General features: G+C 41.1%; 3 protein-coding genes across 6 annotated transcripts; 1 reads left to right on the forward strand and 2 right to left on the reverse strand.

Moving 5' to 3' along the window:
• LOC8082913 (pentatricopeptide repeat-containing protein At3g02490, mitochondrial) lies at window positions 4,999-7,088 on the forward strand. The gene has a single exon (XM_002451687.2). The coding sequence runs from the start codon at window positions 5,090-5,092 to the stop codon at window positions 6,914-6,916; it is 1,827 nt and encodes a 608-aa protein (XP_002451732.1). The 5' UTR covers window positions 4,999-5,089; the 3' UTR covers window positions 6,917-7,088.
• Window positions 8,259-15,145, reverse strand: LOC8071646 (C2 and GRAM domain-containing protein At1g03370). Of its 4 annotated transcripts, XM_021459930.1 has the most exons (10): window positions 14,399-15,140; window positions 12,608-13,978; window positions 12,137-12,319; window positions 11,720-12,000; window positions 11,501-11,617; window positions 10,798-11,060; window positions 9,391-9,556; window positions 9,039-9,311; window positions 8,758-8,950; window positions 8,259-8,580 (listed from the first exon to the last, which is right to left on the reverse strand). In XM_021459930.1, the coding sequence occupies exons 1-10, from the start codon at window positions 15,012-15,014 to the stop codon at window positions 8,570-8,572; spliced, it is 3,474 nt and encodes a 1,157-aa protein (XP_021315605.1). In that variant the 5' UTR covers window positions 15,015-15,140; the 3' UTR covers window positions 8,259-8,569. The 4 variants fall into 4 exon arrangements, 3 of the variants coding, with proteins under 3 accessions (XP_021315605.1, XP_021315606.1, XP_021315608.1); XM_021459931.1 differs by lacking the exons at window positions 8,259-8,580; window positions 8,758-8,950 and having other exon boundaries at window positions 9,096-9,311; window positions 9,507-9,556; window positions 14,399-15,145; XM_021459933.1 differs by lacking the exons at window positions 8,259-8,580; window positions 8,758-8,950 and having other exon boundaries at window positions 9,158-9,311; window positions 9,507-9,556; window positions 10,791-11,060; window positions 14,399-15,145.
• Window positions 16,594-21,373, reverse strand: LOC8082914 (26S protease regulatory subunit S10B homolog B). Its single transcript, XM_002453450.2, has 10 exons — window positions 21,148-21,373; window positions 19,797-19,916; window positions 19,345-19,481; window positions 19,067-19,228; window positions 18,893-18,979; window positions 18,725-18,811; window positions 18,130-18,267; window positions 17,288-17,479; window positions 17,117-17,215; window positions 16,594-17,028 (listed from the first exon to the last, which is right to left on the reverse strand). The coding sequence occupies exons 1-10, from the start codon at window positions 21,251-21,253 to the stop codon at window positions 16,954-16,956; spliced, it is 1,203 nt and encodes a 400-aa protein (XP_002453495.1). The 5' UTR covers window positions 21,254-21,373; the 3' UTR covers window positions 16,594-16,953.

Here is a 24,735-nt window from a genome sequence, read left to right on the forward strand (position 1 = left end):
ATGTGACAGTAGTTAAATTTTACCAGGCCTAAATTCGGTGCACGCATGTTCAAATTCAAAAGGTCTAGTCACATCAACTAAGGCCGAATCAATTTGCATACAGTCAGCGGCGGCCTTGTTCAGTTCCAATTTTTTTTTAAAAAAATAACATTTTTTTCCGTTTATATTTGACAAATATTATCTAATTATAAGTTAATTAATCTCAAAAGATTCATCTCACCAATTACAGACAAACTCTATAATTAGTCTAGTCACATCAACTAAGGCCGAATCAATTTGCATACAGTCAGCGGCGGCCTTGTTCAGTTCCAATTTTTTTTAAAAAAATAACATTTTTTTTCGTTTATATTTGACAAATATTATCTAATTATAAGTTAATTAATCTTAAAAGATTCATCTCACCAATTACAGACAAACTCTATAATTAGTTATTTTTTAATCTATATTTAATGCTTCATGCATGTGCCGCAAGATTCGATGTGACGGAGAATCTGCAAAATTTCCTGGGATCCAATGTGCATACAGTACAACATTGGCTGAATAAAGATGAGCATGTTTATTTTGTTCTGGTTCGGTCTGGGATTATGTTTTTGTGATTTTCTAATTTAAAAGGGTGTTGGCCGGACTATAGTTTGAATTCAGTTTAAGGCTTTTTACCGCAATACTAAGACCCATTACACTATATAAATATGAAAGATCACGACCGGCTGGACCATCCTTATTGAATCAAACAAATCTACTATTATCTTTTTATATCATATCACATGTATGTATCGTCATATTCTACTTTTGTTTTATGTTCTCCATTGTTCTAATGATTTAAATTTATCAGCTTGGTTTATCAGCATTTGTACAATTTTTTCTTTCATAATAAATCAGTGAAGTATCAGCATAAGCTAAATTTTAGCAAAACAAACAGGGTTGTGCTAAGTCACCTAATTAGATCGTTAAACGTGGCCACAACTCTAGCGTGATGCCCGTCTTCCCGGATGGTGTGGACGTGGATGTGATGAGATTTCTGTCTCGATGTTTTCCGACTGGGTAGTGTCGTGTCGTCGTTGCCAAATTGATTGCAGACAAAAACTGGTGGCTGCGCGCGGTTGGACCCCACCCGTCACTTTCATCAACGTGAAAAAACGGTGAGCCTGTTCCTCCGTCCAAAAAAGACAAATCATCACTTTTTTAAGAAATTAAATAATTTTAAATTTAACTAAATCTATATAAAATGCTATTAAAATTTATAATACTGAATCATAGAATATATTTTTACTCTAAATCTATTCAGAGCCATAAATATCGACACCATTTTATATAAATTTAGTTAAACTAAAAAAATAATTCGATTCAATTCTAGAATTGCACTTTTCAGGATGGAGTGTGTCCCAATTTTTTTGGGGATATACATAAACACAAATTTGAAAACATTGCTGCGTAAAGTCTATATATAAGTATATAGGTTTTTCTTTGTTAATGTATTTTTTTCTATAAAATTGAACTGATTTTTTTTAATAAAATACCTATATGATTTCTATAAATAAATTCTTGTGGTTTTGGTGGAGCCAAATCCCATTCATCTAATCTGTATGTCGTAGAACGAAGAAGCAGTGGTCCAAAATTAATAAAGCTCGTGGTGTGTCCTATTCACGCACCTATCCTACGAGCGTGACAGGTTTTGGTGTCACCCATTGTGCTGCACTGCTTCTAAAAATATATTCCCTCCATCTTAAATTGGAAGTCATTCCAAAAATCTTAGAGAGTCAAAGCATTTTCATGTTTGACCAAAATTATAGAGAAAAATACTAAAATTTGTAACGTAAAGTGAGTATACTATAAAAATATAATTAAAAAAGAATCTAATGATACTTAGTTAGTACCATAATAATTATTATTTTATAATATAAATTTGGTCAAAATTAGAAAAGTTTGACTCTCTAAGATTTTTGGAATGACTTACAATTTGAAGGAAGTATTTTTTTTTTACGAAGAGATGATGAGGAACATTTTTAGTTTAAATTTTGATTTTGATGGGACGTGACAAAATGTACGTCTACCTGAACCGCTAGATGACGTAGAAAGATCGAATAGAGGGCTGTGTGGTCGTCTGAAAAGCAAGGATACACGTGTAATTATGTTTATTAGGTCAGCAAACTACTAATTAGTAGGGTCAAATAACAGTGCTACCTACCCTACTCGGGCGCACAATATTATTCTTCACCGCCGTTTTCATTATTGATGATGACAACTTGTGCTGAGCCAGGAAGAGAGAGGTCCCGATCATTGTGTGGATGCGGGTTAACGGAGAGGAATGCATGCTTTCGTGGAGATGAAATCCTTGAAAGTGCAAGCAAATAAATGGGATGTCACCAGAAGCACTAAGCTTCTTGGAGATCGCCGGTGAAGAACTCAGGATGCTGGGCGTTTGAATGAAACCGAGCTTCTAATGGCAGTTGTCATGTTTTTATTTCCGGTCTAGGTTGGTCATCGATCCCGGCCTGTGTTATATTTTCTGTCTAGGTTGGTCATCGATCCCTATATACCATGACCTGGTAACAACGACTTCTGTCCATCTTTTAGAAGATGGTTTGGTTAGAGCAACTCCAACTGTCTTTCTTAATTAAATGTAATTTTCAAATCATATTTAATGAGTTTTTTTATCTCTTTACTCTCTTAAACTTCTCTATATATTGTTCCACACTCTGGAGAGTTAGCTCTGCTCTCTAGCTTTGGTGAATGAGGCACTGCTTAGTTGTTAGGGTGAAAAGTTTTTGCGCACTGTAGCATTTTTGTTTGTATTTAACAATTATTGTCCTACCATGAACTAATTAGGCTCAAAAGTTTCGTTCCGCAAATTACAGGCAAACTGTGCAATTAGTTATTTTTTTATTAATACTCTATGCATGTGCCATAAGATTTAATGTGATAGAAAATCTTGAAAAGTTTTTGACTTTTGATTAGAACTAAACAAGTCCTGAGAAACCAGGTATAAAGTTTGGAAATATTTTGGAGATCTAATTGAAAAATTTGTTGGAGGAGAGAAAAATATATAATTAAGTGAAATGAGCAACATTAGATACATTAGCTAGGTATGTATTTTCATAACACATAACTTTTTTGTACAATAGATGTTATTACTCTTTTATATAAATTAAGTTAAGTTTAAGATAGTTATTTATAATAAAATACAGTCTCTCAAAATTTCAAGTCGAAAAGACTACTACACATCCAATTTGACCCATTTATCTCGGTTATTATAGCTCTTTTTTATGTTTTGTTTTTTATCCTTCCATATATAGCTAATCATGTTTACTAGATTTTGTTTTTTACACCTATACATTAAACATTGTTTTAAACTTGCTTCGACGATCTATATATTGATGTACGTACTCAATGTAAACTTTGGCTTGCCCAAAAATTGGCATCCAAAAATTGGTCTTACCAAGCAGGCTGAACATATCTAAAACGTTGAAAAGCCATACATTCCGAACTATCCATCGATGGTAGCATGGATCTCAAACACCGAAAGGTATGTAAGTTCAAAATCTCCAGAAAATTATATTTTTTTAGGGGATCCAGGAACGGTACATCTAGCGCCTGGACGTCCGGCGCGTGAGTGCGTCCGGACGCCGGTCCGTTACGAATCCCACTCGCCTCTGATGTACGAGCCGGTCCGTTACGAATCCTACCCGTCCCTCCCGCGCACGGTAGCCTGTCTACCCCCCCCCCCCCCCCCGCACATGGTAAGAAATAGAACAGAACCAGTGTCCTCCGCTCCCCACTGCACCCTTGTTCTTAGTTCTCTAACGTAACTTGTCCCCCACCGCACCCCTATCCCCAGATCTCTAACGCAGCTCGTTCCCCCACCACGTTCTTGTCCAAAAAAATACATAAAACATTTCAATTGCAATATTGTAAAAATATATGAAAAAACTATATGGTGCAACATTGGATTGTAATTATTGCAATATCGCAAAAAAAATGTATTGAAACATTGAAAAACATGCACTGCAACATCAAAAAAAATATACTGCAACAACAAAAAATATGTAGTGCAACATCGAAAAAACAAGTACTGCAACATCGAAAAAACAAAGTACTGCAACATTAAAAAAAATGTACTACAACATAAAAAATTATATGCTGCAACATCGAAAAAATTTTACTACATCTCAAGCAGTTCTACTGCAACATCACAAGAATATTTGTTGCAACAACCCAAAAATCCCTCTGCAACATTCAAAAATCATCTACGCAACATCACAACAAACCTATTGCAACATAGGAGAAACAACAAAAAAAATTGTACGAAAAACAGCCTCTGGATGAACTCACCGGAAGAGAGGAAGAAATAGAAGCCATAGCTCGCCGGAACCTTAAGCACCGCCACATCCCTCAGATCCAGAGAAGGAGGTGGAGGAGGATGAGAAGAAGGACTCAGATCCAGAGAGGAGGAGGAGCACTCAGATCTAGAGGAGGAGGAGGGCTTAGATCTAGAGAAGGGCTGACCTACCTCGTTGGAGCCGCCATCATCGTCCTCATCTCCAGTGGGAGACCGGATCCGCCTCACAATAGAGCTCGCTGGAGAGGGGAGGAAGGGAGGAAGGAAGCGCGGGACGGCAGCAACTGTTGGACACGGAGCGCGGCTTTTTTCGTGGAGAGCTCGTGCGTCCGACTGCGACAGCGAGTGACCAGAGACACGTGATAGAGAACGAAGATGACGAGGGACGGAGGAATTGAAGCTGCACTTCTTTTCTTAGGTGAGGCATACCGATGGTTTTAGTTGGGCTGCAGGCCCAGGTGCGCGGCGTCCGGATGCGACGGACGCCCGCACAGTATCATTACCGATCCAGGAAATCCAGTTAACCCAGCCTAGCCTAATGCTTTCTTGTAAAGCGGGCTAAAGAATCATGGGCCGGGCTCAACTCTTGGGCTGAACCTCGCTTTTCCGCATATATGACAGGCCCAAAATAGAAGCCACTATCGGTCCGAGCTGACAACCAACGCTAAGCAAACGGCTAAACCCCACGACCCATTTCCAAACCCCTCCTCGAACCTCTCCTCCTCCCTTCCCCTCTCCGCCGCCGCCGCCACCATGCTCCGCGCCGCCCTCACCTCCGGCGGCGGCCGCCTCACCGCCGTCGTACCCCGCCACATCGGTCGCCTCTTCTCCTCCTCTTCCTCGTCATCATCCACCATCGCCGCCCTCTTCTCCGACCCCACCCCGCCCGCTGACCCGGCCGCCGCGATCCAGTCCGCCGGCGTAGACCTCTCCCACCCGGACACCGTCCCCGCGCTCCTCCTCGACCCGGGGCTCGCGGGAAACTACCCCGCGGCCTCGCGGTTCTTCTCCTGGGCCGCCTCCGACCCCGCCGCCAAGGCCGCCCTCAACTCCCGGTCCTTCAACTCCATGCTCCAGCTCGCCGCCGCGCACGGCGATGCCGAGCGCTTCTGGTCCCTCGTCACCTCCATGCGGTCCAAGGGCTACGGAATCTCCAAACCCGCCTTCCGTGCCGCCTCCGAGAGCTTCCGGGCCAAGGACATGGCCAGGGACGCTGACCTTCTCCAGGACGCCTTCGCCGCGCACGGCAGGAACGCGGCGGCGGCCGAGGTATGCAAAATTCTCCGGGCGCCGGGCAAGGACGACTCATCAAATCTGGCCATGCTGAGTGAATCGCGCGTTGAGGTGACTGAGGAGTTGGTGGCATTGGTGGTGGAGAAGGTCGGCCAGTTCCCGCGGCAGGCGATGGTGTTCTTCCAGTGGGTGGAGAAGTCAGCTGGGTCAGGAATTTGTTGGGGCAAGGTTTACAATCCAATGGCAAAGGTTCTTGGCCGTGAGGACTGCATCGAGGAGTTCCGCGAGGTCTTGCGGAAGATGAGGGGTAAAGGGCTTGAGATGGATCGGGATGTGTATGTTACTGTCACCGACAGGTTCTTCAAGAGGAAGATGGTTGAAGATGCAGTGGACCTGTTCCGATTCATGGCAAGCAGGCCAGAGAAGCTCTCGAAGGAGGATTTTGTCGTCTTCCTCAAGAAGGTTGTGGTGACTGGTGATTTGGATCTTAAGTTGGTAACAAGGGTCGTGAGTTACTATCAACATGCGGGCAATGAGGTCAAAGCCTTGGCCTTTGATTCTGTTCTCAAGTCATTGAGGAGTGTGGCGAGGCTTGGGGAGAGTGGTAGAGTGCTCATGGCGATGAAGGAAGGTGGTTTTGCACCACATACTGTTGATCATGAGAAAGCTATTCTTGCAATGTGTGATGCTGGCAATCTTGAAGAAGCACACAAGTATATGGCTGATGTGGAAGAGTCAGGTCATAAGTTGGGTTCAAAGGTATGGTCTTCTTTAGTTCAGAAGTATTCTCTTGGTGAAAATGTTGACACAGCAGTGTCATGTTTCCATGAAATGCTGGAAAGAAGCGGCAATGACAACGAGAATGTGGGTTCTGCTCTTGAGGCACTGGTTTCTGGATTATGTAAGAAGAAAGGGGCAAAGGAAGCATTCAAAGTTCTGAAGAACCTGGTGTCCAAAAAGATTGTAGTTCCTTGGCAAACAACCTACAAGTATTTGATCCACAATTTGATCCGCCAAGGGCATCTAAAACAAGCATTTGAAGTGCTAGGTTTGATGAAAAGTCACGGCTATCCATCATTTATTGATCCTTGTATCACACATATTTCGAAGTCTGGGACTGTGGATGATGCCCTGGGCCTGCTCAACGCAACCTCATCAAAAGGGTTGCCGTCAAGAACAGCTCATTTGCGCTTGTTTCAAGCTTTGTTGAAAGAAGATAGGCATGAAGTTGCACAGCAGCTGCTTTCCCAGTCTCCTGCTAGCATCCAAAACCATGCTGATGTTCGTGATATTTTCAGTAGGATTAAGGTGGAAGAACCCATTCCAGCGGCATTGGCAGATGGCTGATACGTAGCCTAATTCAGCTTTTGATGGCCATATTTTGAATGACACTCTGAATTTGCCCTTTTGATGTTGTAGTGCTTTGAGCTGAGATCAGAAGTTCGTATGTTAGAAACTTCTTTCCTGAACAGTTTGCACAATTTCTCCAAAGAAATAAGTTACGGGTTTTAAATTTCTTTGCCGCTTCGTCATGTTTGATCCATCATATTTCCATACCTTCTGTAGGCAGTTAGCTGTCGTGTGAGTCAATAGCTTGTAAGTACCTTTTTGCTGCTTTGTTATTCCGAGATACAAGTTTGGTTCTTATCCAATTTAACGTGCACGTGTACAACTATTATCTGGATAGTGTATAATAGGTGTATAGTAAAAACTATGTATCTAGAAAAATCAAAATGTTATATCATTTGGAATGAAGGGAGTATGGCATTAGTATCTGATGTTTGCAGGTCGTTTTAACGCTGGCCGATTAGGGCGTGTTTAAGTATACATGACTAAGTACTAGTTAGAACTAGAAAATTAGCCTAAATCGACTAGCTGGTTTCGAATTCAGAGGGAGAGATGTATAAAAGGAAACCCGCCGCGGCCGCACTGCGGCACCGAACCGACCGCATCCACTCCCTGCGTGCCGGACGAGGCGGCGGTCGGCAAACGTCCGGCCGGTGACGATGAAGAAGTCGGCGTGGACCACGGCGTTCAAGGCGATGGTGCAGGCAGTTTTGGGGCCCTGGATGGCTGGATTCTCCTGTATCTGTATCTGCCTGAAATTCTTTGCTGTCCTTTGATCCCTCGGTTGTCTTTGTTCTGAACTTCTGATTTGTAACAGATTTCCATACAGACTGAACTTGCGATGTCGGGTAGGATAGAGAGGTGACTAATCTAGTAAAGCAGCTACTAGCTACCAGGAAGCAAGGAAAGTTTTGATCGATGTTCATGCATTTGTTGCCTTTCAATTCCTGAGACTGCATTACAAACTTTTTTGCTCAAACAATCGTTTGCGGTATTCCCCAAAGAAATGAGTTACACTTTGTCGCCTCTTTATGTTTGACTCACTATATTTCCATAGCTTCTGTTGGCAGTTAGCTGTCATGTGAATCTTGTGCTGCTTTGTTATTCGAAGATGGTACAAGTTTGGTTCTTATTTCAGTGGTAGGCAACGTGCCCGTCGACAGCGAGACGCTTCGTCAATTTCAAGATTTACCGGTCTGTCCACTCGGTTCTTCGGAGGTGCTCATAGAGGTAGGGTACGCATGCGTGTGTTCATAAGAGTGAGTGTGCGCTCGTGTTTGTGAGTGTCTGTATCTATAACTGGGTCTCGTAAAAAAAATTAACATGTGCGTGTACAACTATCTGTAGGCTATGACACGATATATGGATTCTTTCATCTTAGCTCCTTCAAACCTTGTGATAATTTTTTAGTGTATATACACAACTCTACTTAAACTAACACTGAACTAATTAAGTGTGAGGACATATCTAGGGCTATCTGTGCAAAAACTCTTTTCACATTGGTTAGTCATCTGTGCAGAAGTTGGCCACCAGCAGTAATGGTAATAGCTGAAACAAACTGGCGCTAACGGACTATTTCTGACCATGTCCACAGCTGATAATTGCTATCATCTTTTAATCTACCTGAGTCAATCCATGTTCACCTTACGCCAGTTAGCTTGAACCTGGATTTGCATTTCACAAATACGAGTCATTATTAGTGTTGAACCAGATCAGAGACATTAAATTGCATTACTTGGGTGAGATGAAGTTCCTCTGAGCATTTTATCGTTTGTTTCTTGAACTTGCTTCAGCAATTTATTTAGTCGTATGAGGAATCAGTTGGTTTTCAAAAGGGTTACCTTTCCTTGATGTGACCTCCTTCTCAACTTCTGAAAAGATCTCCCTCAGCCTGTTGGCGGAATTCATCATGACATTCTTTGCAGCCTTCTTCTGATGTTTAGTGCCTTTCAACCAGGCAATCCCTAACAACACCTTGATTCTGCAGCTGTTTGGTCTCAAGGGTGTGCTAGTCATGTGGTACTTCAATTGGATCTGCAATTTCAGCAAGCACCAACTGTTACCTGACAATTTGAGTAAAACATCCTAGTGCTTTCATCGAGCTTTGCTTTCATGATCTTACACTGGAGTAGTCTTCATGTTGGACACCTTGGAGGGTCATCACCTCCTCGACAATCCATTCATTTTGGTTCGTTAAGTTATACTTTTGCTGAGTTGTCGTTGCTTCTCCTCCATATTTTGACAAGCTTTTGTCAAACCGAAAGCTTATACGACGTTGGTATACATTACGGTTTAGCAGCTCCCATTCTGTAGCTGAGTAGTCAACACAACCGGCTCTCTCCATCACTTTGTGTTCCAGTGGACCTCCAGAGAACATCTCCATTAAGGCACTGACCTGCAAATACATAGTTCATTGAGATTTTAGCATAAGCATTTGCGACTACATTTATCAGGTTTCAGACCACAAGACTCACATCGACAGAAAGAACTGCCGAATAAACTTCTGACATTTTTACATCTTCATTGGCCAATAGAGAACCTTCTTCATACGGGTTCTCTTTCAGTTCAGGTTCTTTATCGATCATCTCACCTTTTTGTTCCAGACCTGGTGACCGCATTTTCCAAATTGCCATAATAATTCTGTCAAAGAGTTGTTTGATACGTTAACATAACTATTTGGCAAGAGAAGCTTATATTGCAATAACAATGGAAGAATGGGACCAAACAATATATAACAAGCTACCACTAAGGGATCTTAATAATATAAAATAAATTATTATTAATACGCTATTTTTGTTGGCAAGGCCTACAAGCGCCGCAACATAGGATGACTCGATTTCGTTTGTTCAATTGTGTATGAACGTTCATTTACTTTAGAGAGAAGTATTTATGTTGTGGAGCTTATTTCAAGATAGGCTTCCTTAAATATTCCTTTGAAGACACACAAAAGAGAGGCATTTCTAACAACTAATTTCTTATGTAACGACTATAACCGTGGAAATTTGAAAATCCTGAAAAGTTTTGATGTAACTTCAAATGCCTTCATCAAAGAACCAAGAAAAACACCAAGCTCACAGATATGAAAGAATCCCTGGTTAGAGCATGGCTCTTTCTCATTGCTCTAGAATGATCCTGCCCTTTAAACCCAAAGACCCTAGCCACATCGTTTTATGTTAATGTAATGGGAACAGATTGCTCAGTTCACCAATTCTAGTTTCTAGCATGAACATTGAGACAAATTGTAACCAATCTGTCTACCAGAAAATTGCTTCAAATTTCTGTTCGCTGGGTCCAATCTGGGAAATCAACTTAGTTGCTTGTTACCACTGAAAAGCCAGGTCCTGGGTTGGATATTGGATATGTACTAAATTTTGTTTAAGTACTCACCTGAAGAAATTTTAGTTTCCTTTTAAAACTATTATTTATGTTTCTTTTACATAGGATGACATCCACAGGAAACTATTATATTTAGATAGGAGACTATTTCAGTCAATGCATCAGAAAGACAGCAAGCTCTATAGAGAAGAGGCCGGAAACTGGGTTGTAGGCCATCATACTATGCTAAGCAAACACCAGTTATTACCTTAAATACCCTATACTCAATGATGAAGAAATTCGAGATATCTTTTTTTCCTGCCATGTTTTTATTTATGTCATGTCAAAGTGTATTGATTGTTGAAGATATTCTGTCAGGACTCAGGGACTCAGGAAACAAAATTTCCATAAAGCATTAATGGCAATCCTTATTTAAAGGCACTTTATCTATTGGTGCGATATAATGATAAATAAAGCATATCTTTAAAACTTTAACCTGTCATAATCTTAAACAAATGTACAGCATGGAATGAAAATAAAGGGGGTAAAAGAATGATACCTCATACCTGTGAGCATCATTGAATGAAACAAATGTCTGAAAATGGAACTTCAGTCTCCCTTGAGGATCCAGTGCTTTGGCGCCATGCCTGGCTTCAAGACCTCTGTCCTTGCGAAGGATGATCATCAATGATGGACTGCCGACTGTTGCTAGTTTCGGTGGAACAACCTGGATGTCATCGACATCTTCCCAAAGGAAGAAAAACTTGGTTTTCCGGCCAAATATATTGGAATAGAATCCAGTTATTCTTGGGGAAAGAAAGAGGCGCCCCTATGAAAAATGGTAACTACCTCAGTTCTTGATTAGTCTGACCAAATCTAGACGCAAAAGATAAATAAGATAACAAATTGTGGCGAGTACCAGTGTGCAACACATCATCAAAAGTGTTTGTGCAACATATCATCAAATTCAAAAGTGTTCACCATGAACCATGATAAAACAGAGCACAACTCTTATGTTGTTTTTCTTTTAATTTTTAATGGAGGTTCCAGTGAGACAAAGAAAGGAACTTCATATGCATGATCTACATTGGTTTATTCCAAATACGCAAGGTATCAGGTATGACACTGTATGTTGGACGATGAACATAAAGGAACATATTTCAGAATACTATTAACTATTCTGAGTAAAATTTCAGTAGTACCATGACCAAATGAATCAGTGACAAGTCAAGACATTCTAAGTTAGAACATGTAGTCAAGCCTGATTACCTGAAGTGGCATTTTCCGTTTTAGATGGCAGGTGAAATCGTCAATGAGAAATTCTTCAGGAGGAAGGCTGAAGAGCTTACGGAATGCAGAATTTGTCTGAGATGAGCGCAATTGCATCTGAACATTCAGTTATGCAAGTTCAGTAAAAGAATGCATTGTGCGACCATTAAAAGAAATTCACAGAACCTTTCCCCAGATCAAATTTTGGACAACTCCTACCTTCTTGCCAACTTCTTTCCCCATTTTTTCCAGATAATCCATAACAACTTCAGTCCCCCGTGAATTGTTCAAAAAGATACGCAGATGCAATTTAGGCTGGTGCCCTTGGGGAAACCTTCCATCAAGAGGAAGCCACATGTCACCCAAATCTGACAAATTGTTTTTCACAAAGTTGACTTCTGTTTGACCAATAGGAGTTTCATTGCTTGGTCCATCTGAATCATGCACAACCACGTCCAATCTCGCTGGCGGGTCATCCATCGCATCAAATTCAAATATTTCTGTAGAGTTGAAAAATCAAAGAATCAGGCAAATGTCAGAGGTCAAGAGGATGAAAGTGTTTCCAGCATGCCATTTCCAGCTCTCCTTTTTAACTTGTGGGATGAAATAAACTTGTAATGTAGAAGCAGCACTTACCATTCCATTTTGGTTCAGAAGTGTGGTATTTGACTGAGCTGGTTTTCCTCTTTCCGTTGCACATAAAAACTACGTACGGATCAGGAAAACCAGGTGTACCTGCACTTACTACACCGCTTCCCTCAATAAGTGCAATAGTCAACAACCAACCGTCTCCATGAGCTTTGACCCCATGATCACTACCTAATGTTGAGAGAAGAAAAACGCGAATTAGATGCCTGTCCATAGGGAATGGATAATTTTGCAAGTTACAGTGAAAATGAATGATAATAGCTTTAAAGATGAATATTTTTTTCTCGTAAAGTCATTTAGAGGAGTAAGGCAATCTCACAAGGACTAGATAGAGAGTAGTGAGAAGAAAATATTTGCTTCATTTTGGATTAACTCATTAACATTTACAGGATAACCTAGATCGGACATCAGAAAGACATGTAAATATCAGTCATCACACAGAGATGATTACTGGCTTACCACGTTGTTTCCAGGCTTGCAAAAAACGTCGCCCTACTTTGATGATATTATGCCCCTGAATGATCAAAATAAGACAAAATACAATCTCTCCAACGGAATCTGGAAGATCAATACCAAAATATTCAAGACCGCCATGCACCACATTAGGCTTTGCTAGATGAAGATGTGTCATGATATACAGTGCTGTACTGAGAGAGCATATGAATGCAAAGCTTCCAAGGAAGCGGGCAACCAGCTTCCAGTTTGATTCTTTCTGCGTCTGCAGTGATGCTAAAATCTTATCTTTGGAATTAGCATCGTCAAGTTCAGCTACTTTAATTTTCCGGGACAGTACCTCAGAGAAATGTGAATAACCCTCTGCAAGGCCTTGTTTCGCTCCATTCTCTATCATTCCTTTCAGCATCGTACTCTGAACAAAGTTCAGACGCCAACTTACAGTAAGTTGTGTGGCCTGTTCCTCTAATGGCAGCTGGGAACCAGATACTATACGATACAATATCTCCACCTTGAAACAATTACCACAAGGAACATCAGGAGTGCTAACGCTAGACAAAACTGCAAAAGAACTTCCATTTGCCTTCAAGTATTTCTGCTCTTCTGTGGCTTTTACAGATTTAACTAATTTGCTAGCAGCTTTTGTATAAGATATTGTTCTTTTTAAACAATTCTCACTATTGTCATGCCTCCAGGGCTCAATTTGAAATCCACTTGTTCCTTGAAGTTCAGAAACTTCTGGCCAGAAATCTGAAGTTCCAGAAAACAACAATGAATTCAGTTCTGCTGGTGCAATAATGTAAGATTGGTCCACTAGTACACCACCAGGCAAGTTTGCCGGCATTTCACAAGCTTGGTCTTTGGACTCCATACTTTTCAGTAGTTCATCAAGACTGACCTCAGGCAGTGTGCAACCCTCGCCATTTTCACGACACTCGGAATTCATTTGTGTGTTTCGAAACTGGTCTGTGGAAACAGGATCTGATGCTACAGAATGTGTAGTGTCAGCAGTTTTCCGGAAGTATCGAGACATGACCTCCACTACTGTGGATGTATCAGCACTACCATCATCTTCTTCAGGCTCTAGAAGAATGGATTGCTCTGTGCTGACACAAGATGGTGGCCCTGTGCTTATAGGGCCTCGGACCTCCATTATGCTTTGGTTGAAGCCATCCAAACTTTTGAGGGATGCTCGATCAATGCTGGCACAGGCTGACATATCCAGGCTACTAGCAGTAGCTGATAATGAGGAGTCATTAGTTTCAATTGACCTGTGTGAGCTGCATGATATATCATCAATAAGTTGCTGTGGAGCTTGATGTGCGTCATCACAAAGGGTGGCCCTAACCGATAAGTATACTCTCAGGCAAATTTCACCTGCAACGAAATATGGTTGAACAGTGAATAATGCTAGCTTCAGTAACCACAGCATTCTACACTGCAGGAATTTGAAATGATCTTCTCAACAGTAAAGCATTCATCAGAATGGGGATAAAAGAAACTGCTGAGGATTGGGGACAAAGACTTGTGATATGGAAAATCACTCAATTAAAGAGGCATTGCCGCATTGCTATGGAAAGTAGAAAAATCATGACTACGTTGATCAAGGCGTTATGATTTTATTTCCCTGAAGAGGTAGAATAACTATCATGAGGTGGAATCCATGTGTAGAGCAAGCATCCATTCTCCTACCCACATCTCCTTGCTATCTGTTTCGACTGCATATCATGACCGATGAAGCATTGATCGATTTCCATGGCATGCAAGAGGAAAAAATCGGATGCAAGCAGGGAGTACCGCGCCTTTTCTTCCTGAACTTGGCGCCGCCGCCGGTCCTGGGCTGGAGCTGGTACCACCTGGTGCCAAGCGAGAGGTCGTCCGTCTCCATGATGGCGGTGAGGGGCACCCTCACCCGGCCCAGGAACTCGGCGCCGAAGAAGCGGTCCTCGTTGAGCACGGAGACGACGAGCTCCTCGGCGACGTCGCCGACGAGGAACCCGAACTCCTCGTCCCACACGGGGCTGAGGCTGCGCTTCACCACCGTGGTGGCCCGCGGGCGGCGCCGCCCCAGCTGCAGCCGCACGTAGGGGTCGCTGGAACCGTTGAGGTAGATGGCCGGCAGGCCCCGCGCCTCGATCACGTGCACGCGCAGCAGCATCGGCGCGTCGTGGCGACCGGGCTCCGGGGGACCACCCGGCGGGCCCGATGATGGCCTCGCCATCCGGCCGGGGCCTCGGAGGGGGACGGACGAGCGCTGCGACGGTGAGACGAGGAGGGGAGGAAGAGATCGAGCAGCAATGGCGGGTCCGCAACCTCCGTGGAATTGGGGATTTGCCGATTTGGATGAGGCGAGAGGGTGGGGGGATTTGCCCGCGGTCGTTTGAATTCGGGAGATGTTTATCCCGTGGCGCATTTCTCACCTCATGATTCGTGCTCGTGGGGGGAGGCATTTCCTGAGCCGTTGGATCCGAGGGAAGGGGGTGGTTACAGCCTAACACGTGGAGCCTGCTCCGATAGGCTCGGGACGCCTCAGGTTTATCTAAACTCAATACCAAAAAAAAAAGAAAAAACAATTCCAGAACAGTGTCATATTTTAGTAATACTACTGACCAATTATTGTATATAAAAAATATAAACAACTAAATTCAAAAGGAGACAATATAGCATTCAAATAATCCAAACTACTTAGAACATGATTTTAGACAAAAAAAAATTACGAGCTAAAACAAATAATCTATAGATTTTCTAAGATTAATCAGATTTTATAATTTTTAGTCATAACTTTCTTAAACATACTGTATAAACATCTCCAAGAGTCCATATTCTTTCCCCATCTATGTTTTTTTTTTGGGGGAGGGGGGGGGGGGAAGAGAACAACTTATCTCTAAGAGTACCTCGTATCCTTTTCTCATCTACTAGCAATTGGCAAATAGGCTAGCATCATGCATAAAAATGCACGCAGCCTTTATTGCGAGCATGGCTCTTCTCTTCCCTGCACGGAAGGATGTGAGAAAGAATAGAGAATAAAAAAGATTTCTTGATGCAAATGTACAAGAGAAAAAATATATAAAAGCGGTTATCATAATTTAGAAAGAGTATGAAAATTTCTGATGTAAAATTATTTTCTATATTTTAGAAATGGATTATTGGAAATTTTTAGAGATGGCCTTCTTTTTTTCTACCAATGCCTTTTTGGAAGTTGTAAAACAGAGGAAGAAATAAATACTACTCTTGGAGATGCTCTAACTTTGGAAATTCATCTCAATAATTTTTTGAGTCTATTTGAACACTTAGACTCTCAACATGATTCGATTTACCTCTTCATGAGTGACCGTAAGGCTCGTGAAAAATCCCTGCCGGAGTTTAAAGTCTTGAGTGAAATTTTTGTACCATTTGTTTGGCAGCGGATGACACGGGCCATTAGGCGAGGCGATGTCGATACTGTAGCATTTTTTTTATTTGACAAACATTGTCTAATAGTAACTAGATTTAAAATATTCATCTCACGATTTACAAACAAACTGTATGGTATTGTTTAGATGCATCCAAAACTTTACAATATTTCCCATCACATCGAATCTTGCGGCACTTGCATGGAACATTAAATATATATAAAAAAGATAACTATTTACACAGTTTACCTGTAAATCACGATACGAATCTTTTAAGCCTAGTTATTCCCAATATTTGTCAAATAAAAACGAAAGTGCTACAGTGTCAAAATCCAAAAAGTTTTTGATCTAAACAAGGCCACAATTAATTTTTATTTTTATCTATATTTAATGCTCCATACATGTACTGTAAGATTCAATATGACAAAAAATCTTGAAAAATGATTTACATGCAAACTGTACAATTAGTTTTTGTTTTTATCTATGTTTAACCTGTAAGATTCAATGTGACGGAAAATCTTGAAAAGTTTTTAGTTTTGAAGTGACCTAATCAAGGCATGAGTCTAGCTTGTGCAGTAATTGTGGCGTAAATAGTGCAGATGAGGGGAAATCGTAGTTCAGGATGAATACAAATTGTTCTTTTTCCACACTGTCCAAAGTACATGGAAAACAGAACAGCTCGGACCAGAGTTATTACCAGACTAACACGCACGAAAGCAGATAGCGTATGATTTACAGAAGCAAAGAGCATCTGGTGCAAAACTACTAAATTCTCGAATGGTTTCTCCCACTGGTCAGCTTGACAATCCTCCTCACTAAAATTGTGAATATCAGAAAAAGAGGAGCTGCCTGGAGCCTGAACATAAATAGCTGGTTTCTTTCTCCCTTTTGCATCGCATCTGACTGAGCTCCCTGATGATACACGCCATATGCAGTTGTCCATGGCATCAGCATCATACATTACTCCTTGCCAAAATCTGCACTGTAATGTGCACTCGATTCCAGCTTTTTTGCATCATTTAGCTTCCGCACAGCCTGAAATGAAAGATGTGGGGATTTTGAGTGTTAATGTGTAACCACCGCTATGCAAAGGTGCACAAGATTGGAGTCCAAGATAGTGCACCTTCATGAAGTCTTCGTGGACTACATAATCTCTCTCTGCACGAATTGCAGCCATACCAGCTTCAGTGCACACGTTCCGAAGATCAGCCCCATTGAAACCCTAAAACCAGGAGAGTAAGGTGATACTATACAGTGGGATTAGAGGTTACATATGATAATAAAACTAACTCACTTCAGCTAGTTTCACAACTGCTTCATAATCAATTTCCCCATGTTTGGCGATACCAGCTGCATGGATTTTTAGAACTTCCATTCTTGATTGCTCGTTGGGTAGCGGAATTTCAATCTTCCTGTCTAAACGTCCAGGACGCAGGAGCGCAGGGTCCAGAACATCAGGTCGGTTCGTGGCCATGATCATCTTTACCTGTTCAAGCCAAACTATCCTTGTCAAACTGAATTCATACAGAAACAACAAGATACAAGCTGCTCTATGTAACAGTCATAGAAAATGCAAGGTAAATAGAGTATCATGAGTATTGTGCCAAGCAAGTAGAAAAATCAATATTGAAGCTAGGATTTTGAAAAGTGGAATCATGTTACTAGTAATTGTAACCTTTTTTTACACGTTGCTACCTTTATAGAGTATGTAGACTCTGGAAAAACAAGAACATTTTTGTGAAAATTATACACCGATTACATGATTAGGAGAGTGCGGCAAAATAACATTTTAAACAGTTAAACCTGCCTCAGTTCTAAAACCCCGAAAATCAGAGTTTACACAAATGATAAAGCAGCAACATAAAGGTATTTGCCATCCAGTATACCAATTATTCAAAAATAGTTTCATTATTATACTACAAATTCTATCAGTAAACAAGCATTTGCTCAACAGTATACTATCAAATGGAGCTTGCAAAATCGAGAATTAAAACAGTAAATCACATGGTAGTGATCTTCCAAGTGTTATATATCCAATAAATGTGGAGTGCATAAATTTGGTTAGATCAACTTCCATTTACAGATAGCATTATCGTTGTACTTAGAAAATATGAGTTATCTAAATAACAGATTTACCTTTCCTAGCTCGTCAAATCCGTCTAATTGGTTAAGGAGCTCCATCAATGTCCGCTGGATCTCACGATCAGCACTAGTTCCCTCACTAAATCTTCGCCCACCAATGGCATCAATTTCGTCCATGAAGATGATGCATGGCTAGATAAGAACAATTGGACATGAAAAGAACAAATATCATGAGTGCTGGAACTAAAATGAACGATGATGCAAGTCAGGTAAGGGAATTGCATTATTGATTTGGTAGTGCCCCAACAGGAATTCAAATGAAAGAATTGATCCGAGTGATTTTTCTCATGCAAAGATGATAGTTTGGGAAGTATTTCTTCTCATGCAACACTAACAAGATCACACGCCAAGTGACGATCAGTTTTATTAGCAAAGCACATCTTCCATATTGCATTGGTGGGAAATATTTTTATGACATTATGTCCATCAAATAAACTATTGTAGTGTTGTATAGCTGCTTTAGACACACAGCTTTTAGGGAATATATCAATATACCATGGTAGTGTCTTCCAGATAAATGAAAGATCAGTTCAGACCCATTAGGTTTGCAGGAATTAAAAATGAGTGACATCAAAACTCTGATACTTACTTGGTGATCACGTGCATAGCCAAACATTTCTCTAATCAAACGAGCACTTTCTCCAATGTATTTGTCAATAATAGCACTTGAAACAATCTGTTTTTAGACATTATGTAAGCAACATATTTGAAGTATAAGGAATACCGAATGCCATCAATGAAGTGAAAAGACACACACCTTCAAAAAGTTGGCATCAATGTTACTTGCGATAGCCCTTGCCAATAGGGTCTTCCCAGTTCCTGGTGGACCGTAGAGTAGAACACCCTGGATGAGTAAAACAAGCATATTGATATCCAGTCAGAACATTGAACATTTATCTCTTTCACCTCATATGCATAATTATGTGTTTACCTTAGGAGGCTTAATTCCCACCCGAAGAAAGAGTTCAGGGTTCATAAGTGGTAACTCAATGGATTCCCTGAGCTCTCTAATCTGATCAGACAAACCGCCTACAGCGGAGTAACTGACATTTCCTGGATCTTCATGAAGCATGTTATATACCACAGGATCCACCTGAAGGATTTTCATTCCACATCATCAAAATACATTTTTCCACTGAAAACATTTGTTCTTCAAAAACCAAGAGTAGACGAAGAAAAATACATCAAATGACTGATAAACAGACATACCTCCCGTGGAAGAGTCCGCATTATTGTCAAGGTCGTCATGTCAAGTACAACACGAGTTCCAGATGTTAACTTCTCCTTGTCCACTTTACTTCGGCAACCGACCACATATCGGGGACCACTGCTGGCCTTCACAATAACTGAAGAGACAGGTGTTTCAGTGTTCAGATTTATACCGTTGATAAATTATAAATATAAAACAGGAACTAAAAGTGATAGTACAGTCAAAAGTACTAAAAGTGATACTTCATGTAGAGTTGTAGACATGCCAAAGAAAATGGACAGTTGGTGACTATAGATTAACAGCAGTTTTCTCATTTCTTGCTACCAAGGAGAAAGGAACAACCAAAACAGATATGGGTTCCTTTATAGTGAGGAAAAAGAATTAACTCTGAAGCCTGTAAACTGTGTACATGAATACAGATCAAAAGATACAGGAAATGCACTGGACTTACAGCGCTCATTATCAAGAGGCCGGAGAACCTCTCCAATTATTTGCCCCACGCTCTGCAGAGACTTCAAGTCATCTTCAGTCTTGGTAAAATCCTTCTTTGCATTTTTAAGGCTTTCTCTCACTGCATGCAAGGGGACAAGCAAATTATACTAGTTAAATTGGGACGAGACCGAGATTTTCAGAAAACAAGCAAACAATGTATTTTGGCAATTCTTAGATTATGCCATAAGAACAAAAGCTATTGTGGACCACCAATGCTGATAGTTTTGGCTGTGCATCAAATTTACAAATGAAAAATAATAATAACTGAGTAAGTAGGCTCGTGCCTCATAGCAACAAATAGCTCCTGTAGATTTACTTATATAAGACTAACAGAGAAGCACCAAAGCTTGCGATGGGAAGGAATTTAAATCAGGGAACTGGGGGGCAATACAAGCTTATAAGAATTTATTAAATATAACCATATGACTCTTGGTACACAACATATTAATCCCTTAGCTGTTAGCTGTCAATAAAACACCTTTACCGATAATCAGATACAGAGAACAAATAGGAGCATTTGTACCATACGATTTTCTTAAACAGCCATCATGCAGTTAGGATGCTGAGAACTGGGATAACTGTTGGATTGCGGCAGCTGTAACCAAGCTCAAGCTAAATGCTACATTTGCCATAGAATTTCATACCCCTCAAGACTGAAATCAATCCAAATAAAATGTAAAGGACCCACGCACAAAAACCTCTAAGAAAATTGAAGCTTCTCACTTCAAATAGAAAATAAAAGAATTACCGGTGTCTAATTGATGCCCCCAACAAGTATTTAATTGTTTAACTGCAAAAGGTTCAACTACCAAACAAGCAAAGTTACTGAGTGATCAACAAATACTACACAGATCAACCAGGGTGAGAGGGAAATATAGGGGCCAATTATCCTAGGAACAGCTACCAAGATTAACCACACTAAACATTAAGTCACCTCGTATTTGCAGAACTTCAGATCCACATACATAAAACCAGTCCACAGATCACCAGATTCAGCGCTCCAACGCCAAATCTACTGAATCAACAGCTGCCAGGACCCAACGCCACAGGTTCCGATCTAGCACCGAAGGAGCCCCGAAGAAAATCATCACCAACCCCCTAGTAAAGCCTCGAAATCACCGAGCACGCCGCGCCACGGCCAGCGAATCTACACAAAAACTACTCGACATCCAAACCTCCAGCTAGATCCCGCGCACACAGCCACGAACCCCCTAGCGAGACACGGGAATCGGCCCCTCCGAACCCTAGCGAGACTGGAGTCGAGCAAGGTGAGGTCAAGGGGTATGGGGAGCGGGAGCGGGATGACAAACCGGTGCCGACGCGCGACTCGAGCTCCCTGCAGTTGAGCAGCTTCTTGCGGTAGTCGGTTATGGCGGCCCGGCGGCGCGCGGCGGCGGCGTCCTCCCCGTCGGCCATCTCGTCGTCCCGCAGTCGTCTGCCTGTCTCTCTCTCTCTCGCGCAGGTTTTGCTTCCGTCGCAAGAAGAGAATCGCGCAGGTCACGTAAACTAGCCTAGTGCGCTTACGGCTTATCTACTGGACTGCAGAGCTCACGATGCCGCCTTCTATGAACTGAACACGGTGACATCTATTCGGCCCGCAAAGTTTTTTTTAGCAACTTTCGGCCCATAAAGTGTTTTAAGAAACAATGGTGGGCCGTGTTTCTTTCGGCCACTGGGCCGGAGTGGGCTATTAATTATTTCAAGGAATCAGGAACACTGTTTTCTTTTACCAAAATGGCAAGATGCTACCATGTGATGTGAACTTGTTAAGAAAAAGTTGCGAATATGTGAGGTTGTTAATATGCTTCCATGTGATCTGGTTTGTACTACGGAAAACATGATTACTCTCTCCTCTGTCTCTAAACAACTATCATTCTTGCTTTCCAAGAAACAACTTTGACTAATTTCATATGAAATATATTAATATTTATGATACATAATTAATATCGTTAGATAGATCGTTGAATCTATTTTTACAATAAATATATGTGAATATACAAATAATGTATGTAATCTCTACAAATCTATTCAAACTTAGAAACTTAAGACGACAGATATTTAGAGATGGGGAAATGCGTTTAAAGATAGGGCATGTCTTTATCCAGTTCATGTGAATTTATGCCATTGCCCCAAGCAATATTGCGAGTCTATGCTATTGAAACATGCTTCCGTCATTCTTACATGTTCGATGCTTATTAATATTACTGCACCTTTTTTTCTTCTTTCCATCACTCTCATCTATACTTATTTCAGAGAATGAAGGCTCAAGAAGTCAAGATCCATAGATAATTTCACACACACATCATCTTTTGCCCGACAGCACTATCAGGTCAGTCTCAATAGACAGTGTCACTGCACGGTTTCACATACCAATACGTCATCAAGATTGAAATGAAACCATCAAATAACCCCAGCAATGAAGCATTTCACTTTGTTGTTTCCAAAGCTAAGCAAAGCATTTAATTACTGCAAAATGATTGGATCACATACAAGATGATGAAACGATTTAGCCCTCAGTGGGGATTTCATCCCGTTTCACCGTGTGGGAAACAACTTCCGCAGGGTTTCACCATGGTGAAACTACTTCCTTCTCTCTCCTCTTCGTTTTATGCAAAAAGTACAGTTTTACTGACATGGCACTCTAATAAATGTGCATGATATCCTAGTGAAACACCACTTACACTGACCTTAAGGCCAGTCTCAGTGGGGGTTTCACCAGGATGTCATGCACATTTATTAGAGCGCTATGTCAGCAAAACTGCACTTTTTGCATGAAACGAAGAGGAGAGAGAAGGAAGTAGTTTCACCATGGTGAAACCCCGCGGGCGTTGTTTCCCACGCGGTGAAACGGGATGAAATTTCCACTGAGGGCTAAACCGTTTGATCATCTTGCATGTGATCCAATCATTTTGCAGTAATTAAATGCTTTGCCCAACCTAGGAAACGTCAAGGTGAAACTCATGCATTGTGGAGGTTGTTTCATTATTCATTTCATTGATGCCCTGTCAGCGGATTTGTTTTGGAAACAATGCATTGAAACGGGCCATTGAGACTGGCCTAATGGTGTGGTGGTAGAGGCATGCTGCATATATTTAAATCTCAGTGTGCATATATTTTGATGTTCGTGAAGTTTAATGGTTGCATGTCCATCTTTCTATTAGTTTAAGATTCTTTTTTTTTTGTTGTTGTTGAATGAAGTCCATTGCTCCATTTCAAACATCAAAGTACCAACTACAAAGCGACTGTTTTGTGTTATGATTTGAAAGCATTTTAATGTTAACTGTTGAGCGCTATAGGTTAGTATTATAGGCGCATTTATTATTCTATTTTCTAGGCCAATAAAGTTTTTACAGTTTGGAACAGACCCGAATTTTATCGGCACGCCGTGAAACTTGGCATTTGTTTTTTCAAAGGTGGAAACTTGTACAACCAACATGCCAACATCATCTTTTATTAGCTGTCGCTCTTGAATTGGCACCACAGCATTTGGGATGGGAATATATTCATATAATATGCTAGCAGCTGAAAATGATAAGAGCTGAAAGACTGCTAGCCAACCTAATATTACAAGGACAATTAGCCAGAGAAACAACAAATGTCAACCGAGAACAAAGAGAGCATTCGCAAAACCCGAATGCCCTTTCTTGGGTATTAGTGAACAATCAAATAAATGCATACAATTGTATTGACAACAAAATATTATATGTTCAAAGTATTTTGAATATGTTGTACAGTACATTAATTGTAAATGGGTTAAAACCTGTAACACCCAAAATTTGATTTCGAATTAATAGGATTTAATTTGATTTATACAAGTATTTTTTTGTGAGCATTTAATTTAGCATGTATAAATTTTATTGAAATTAAAATCCATCATAAGGTTAGGAACATATTTGTGCATACATGCTGCTTTATTTATTTTGTATTGATTTCCTTGTTTCAGAACTCAGAAGAAGATTAAAAGTCTTTTTGAAATAGCTTTGGAAAAATTCATTTTTTTTGGCCTGCTGGCTTTTGTTAATTTCCTGCCGTGGCCACCTTCATGCTTGTGGCAGCAGCCCCTGCCGCTTCCAGCGTGTGCGTCAATAAACTAAGCAGCACAGGACCAGCAATCTTCCTCCCGTGCACGAGTCGAACACTCGTCCAGGAAACCGGCACCTGCCGAGTCCATATCTTTTGCCGATTTGGAGTGAAGCCTATATGCTATAAAGACCGAGCCTCATACATGTGTCGCACTTTTCCAACCCTAATCCAAGCAGCCGCCTCGCATCAAGTCTGTCGCATCGCCGCTGAAACCCTCGCTGCTGCGGCCGCGTGCCGACCCGCTCATCTGCAGTTTTGTTGTTGTTCTCAACTTCGTGCCGTAGCCCAAGCCCTAGCTGCGCTCTCCATCTTGGTTTGTGCCTCGCCGAGAAGCTACGCCGCCGTAAGCGCCGTATCCATCTGTTGTTTCTCTGACGATCAAATATATCATAGATCAATTCCAGCATGCCGACATCCTGCCGAATCGAGCAGTCCACCATCGCTTTTGGGCTCCAGTCCGTGGATTCGCTCTAGGTGAAAACTACTTTGACGATCTCCTCTTTGGCTCGCTTCTTCGTGACCTGTTGGGCATTGTCGGCAGACAAGAAGGTCGATAATGGCCTGTGTTTTGCTAGCTTGATGATGTAAGGATGATGTCGTGATGACATCACACAGATTTATGACCGTTTTTCTTTACAGAAATAAATCTAGAAATACAAAGAAAATACACTTGCTTGTTTAGGTCATATTTTCTTCATTTTAACTCCGTTTTTGTCCATTCAAATTTCGTTAGATTCGTAATTATGAGATCTACATGTTAAAAGTATTAAATCTCTGTTTTGAAACTTTTTATTTTCGCAGTAGCATTTAATTAA

This window comes from Sorghum bicolor, chromosome 4 (assembly GCF_000003195.3).
Source record: "Sorghum bicolor cultivar BTx623 chromosome 4, Sorghum_bicolor_NCBIv3, whole genome shotgun sequence".
Lineage (NCBI taxonomy): Eukaryota > Viridiplantae > Streptophyta > Magnoliopsida > Poales > Poaceae > Sorghum > Sorghum bicolor.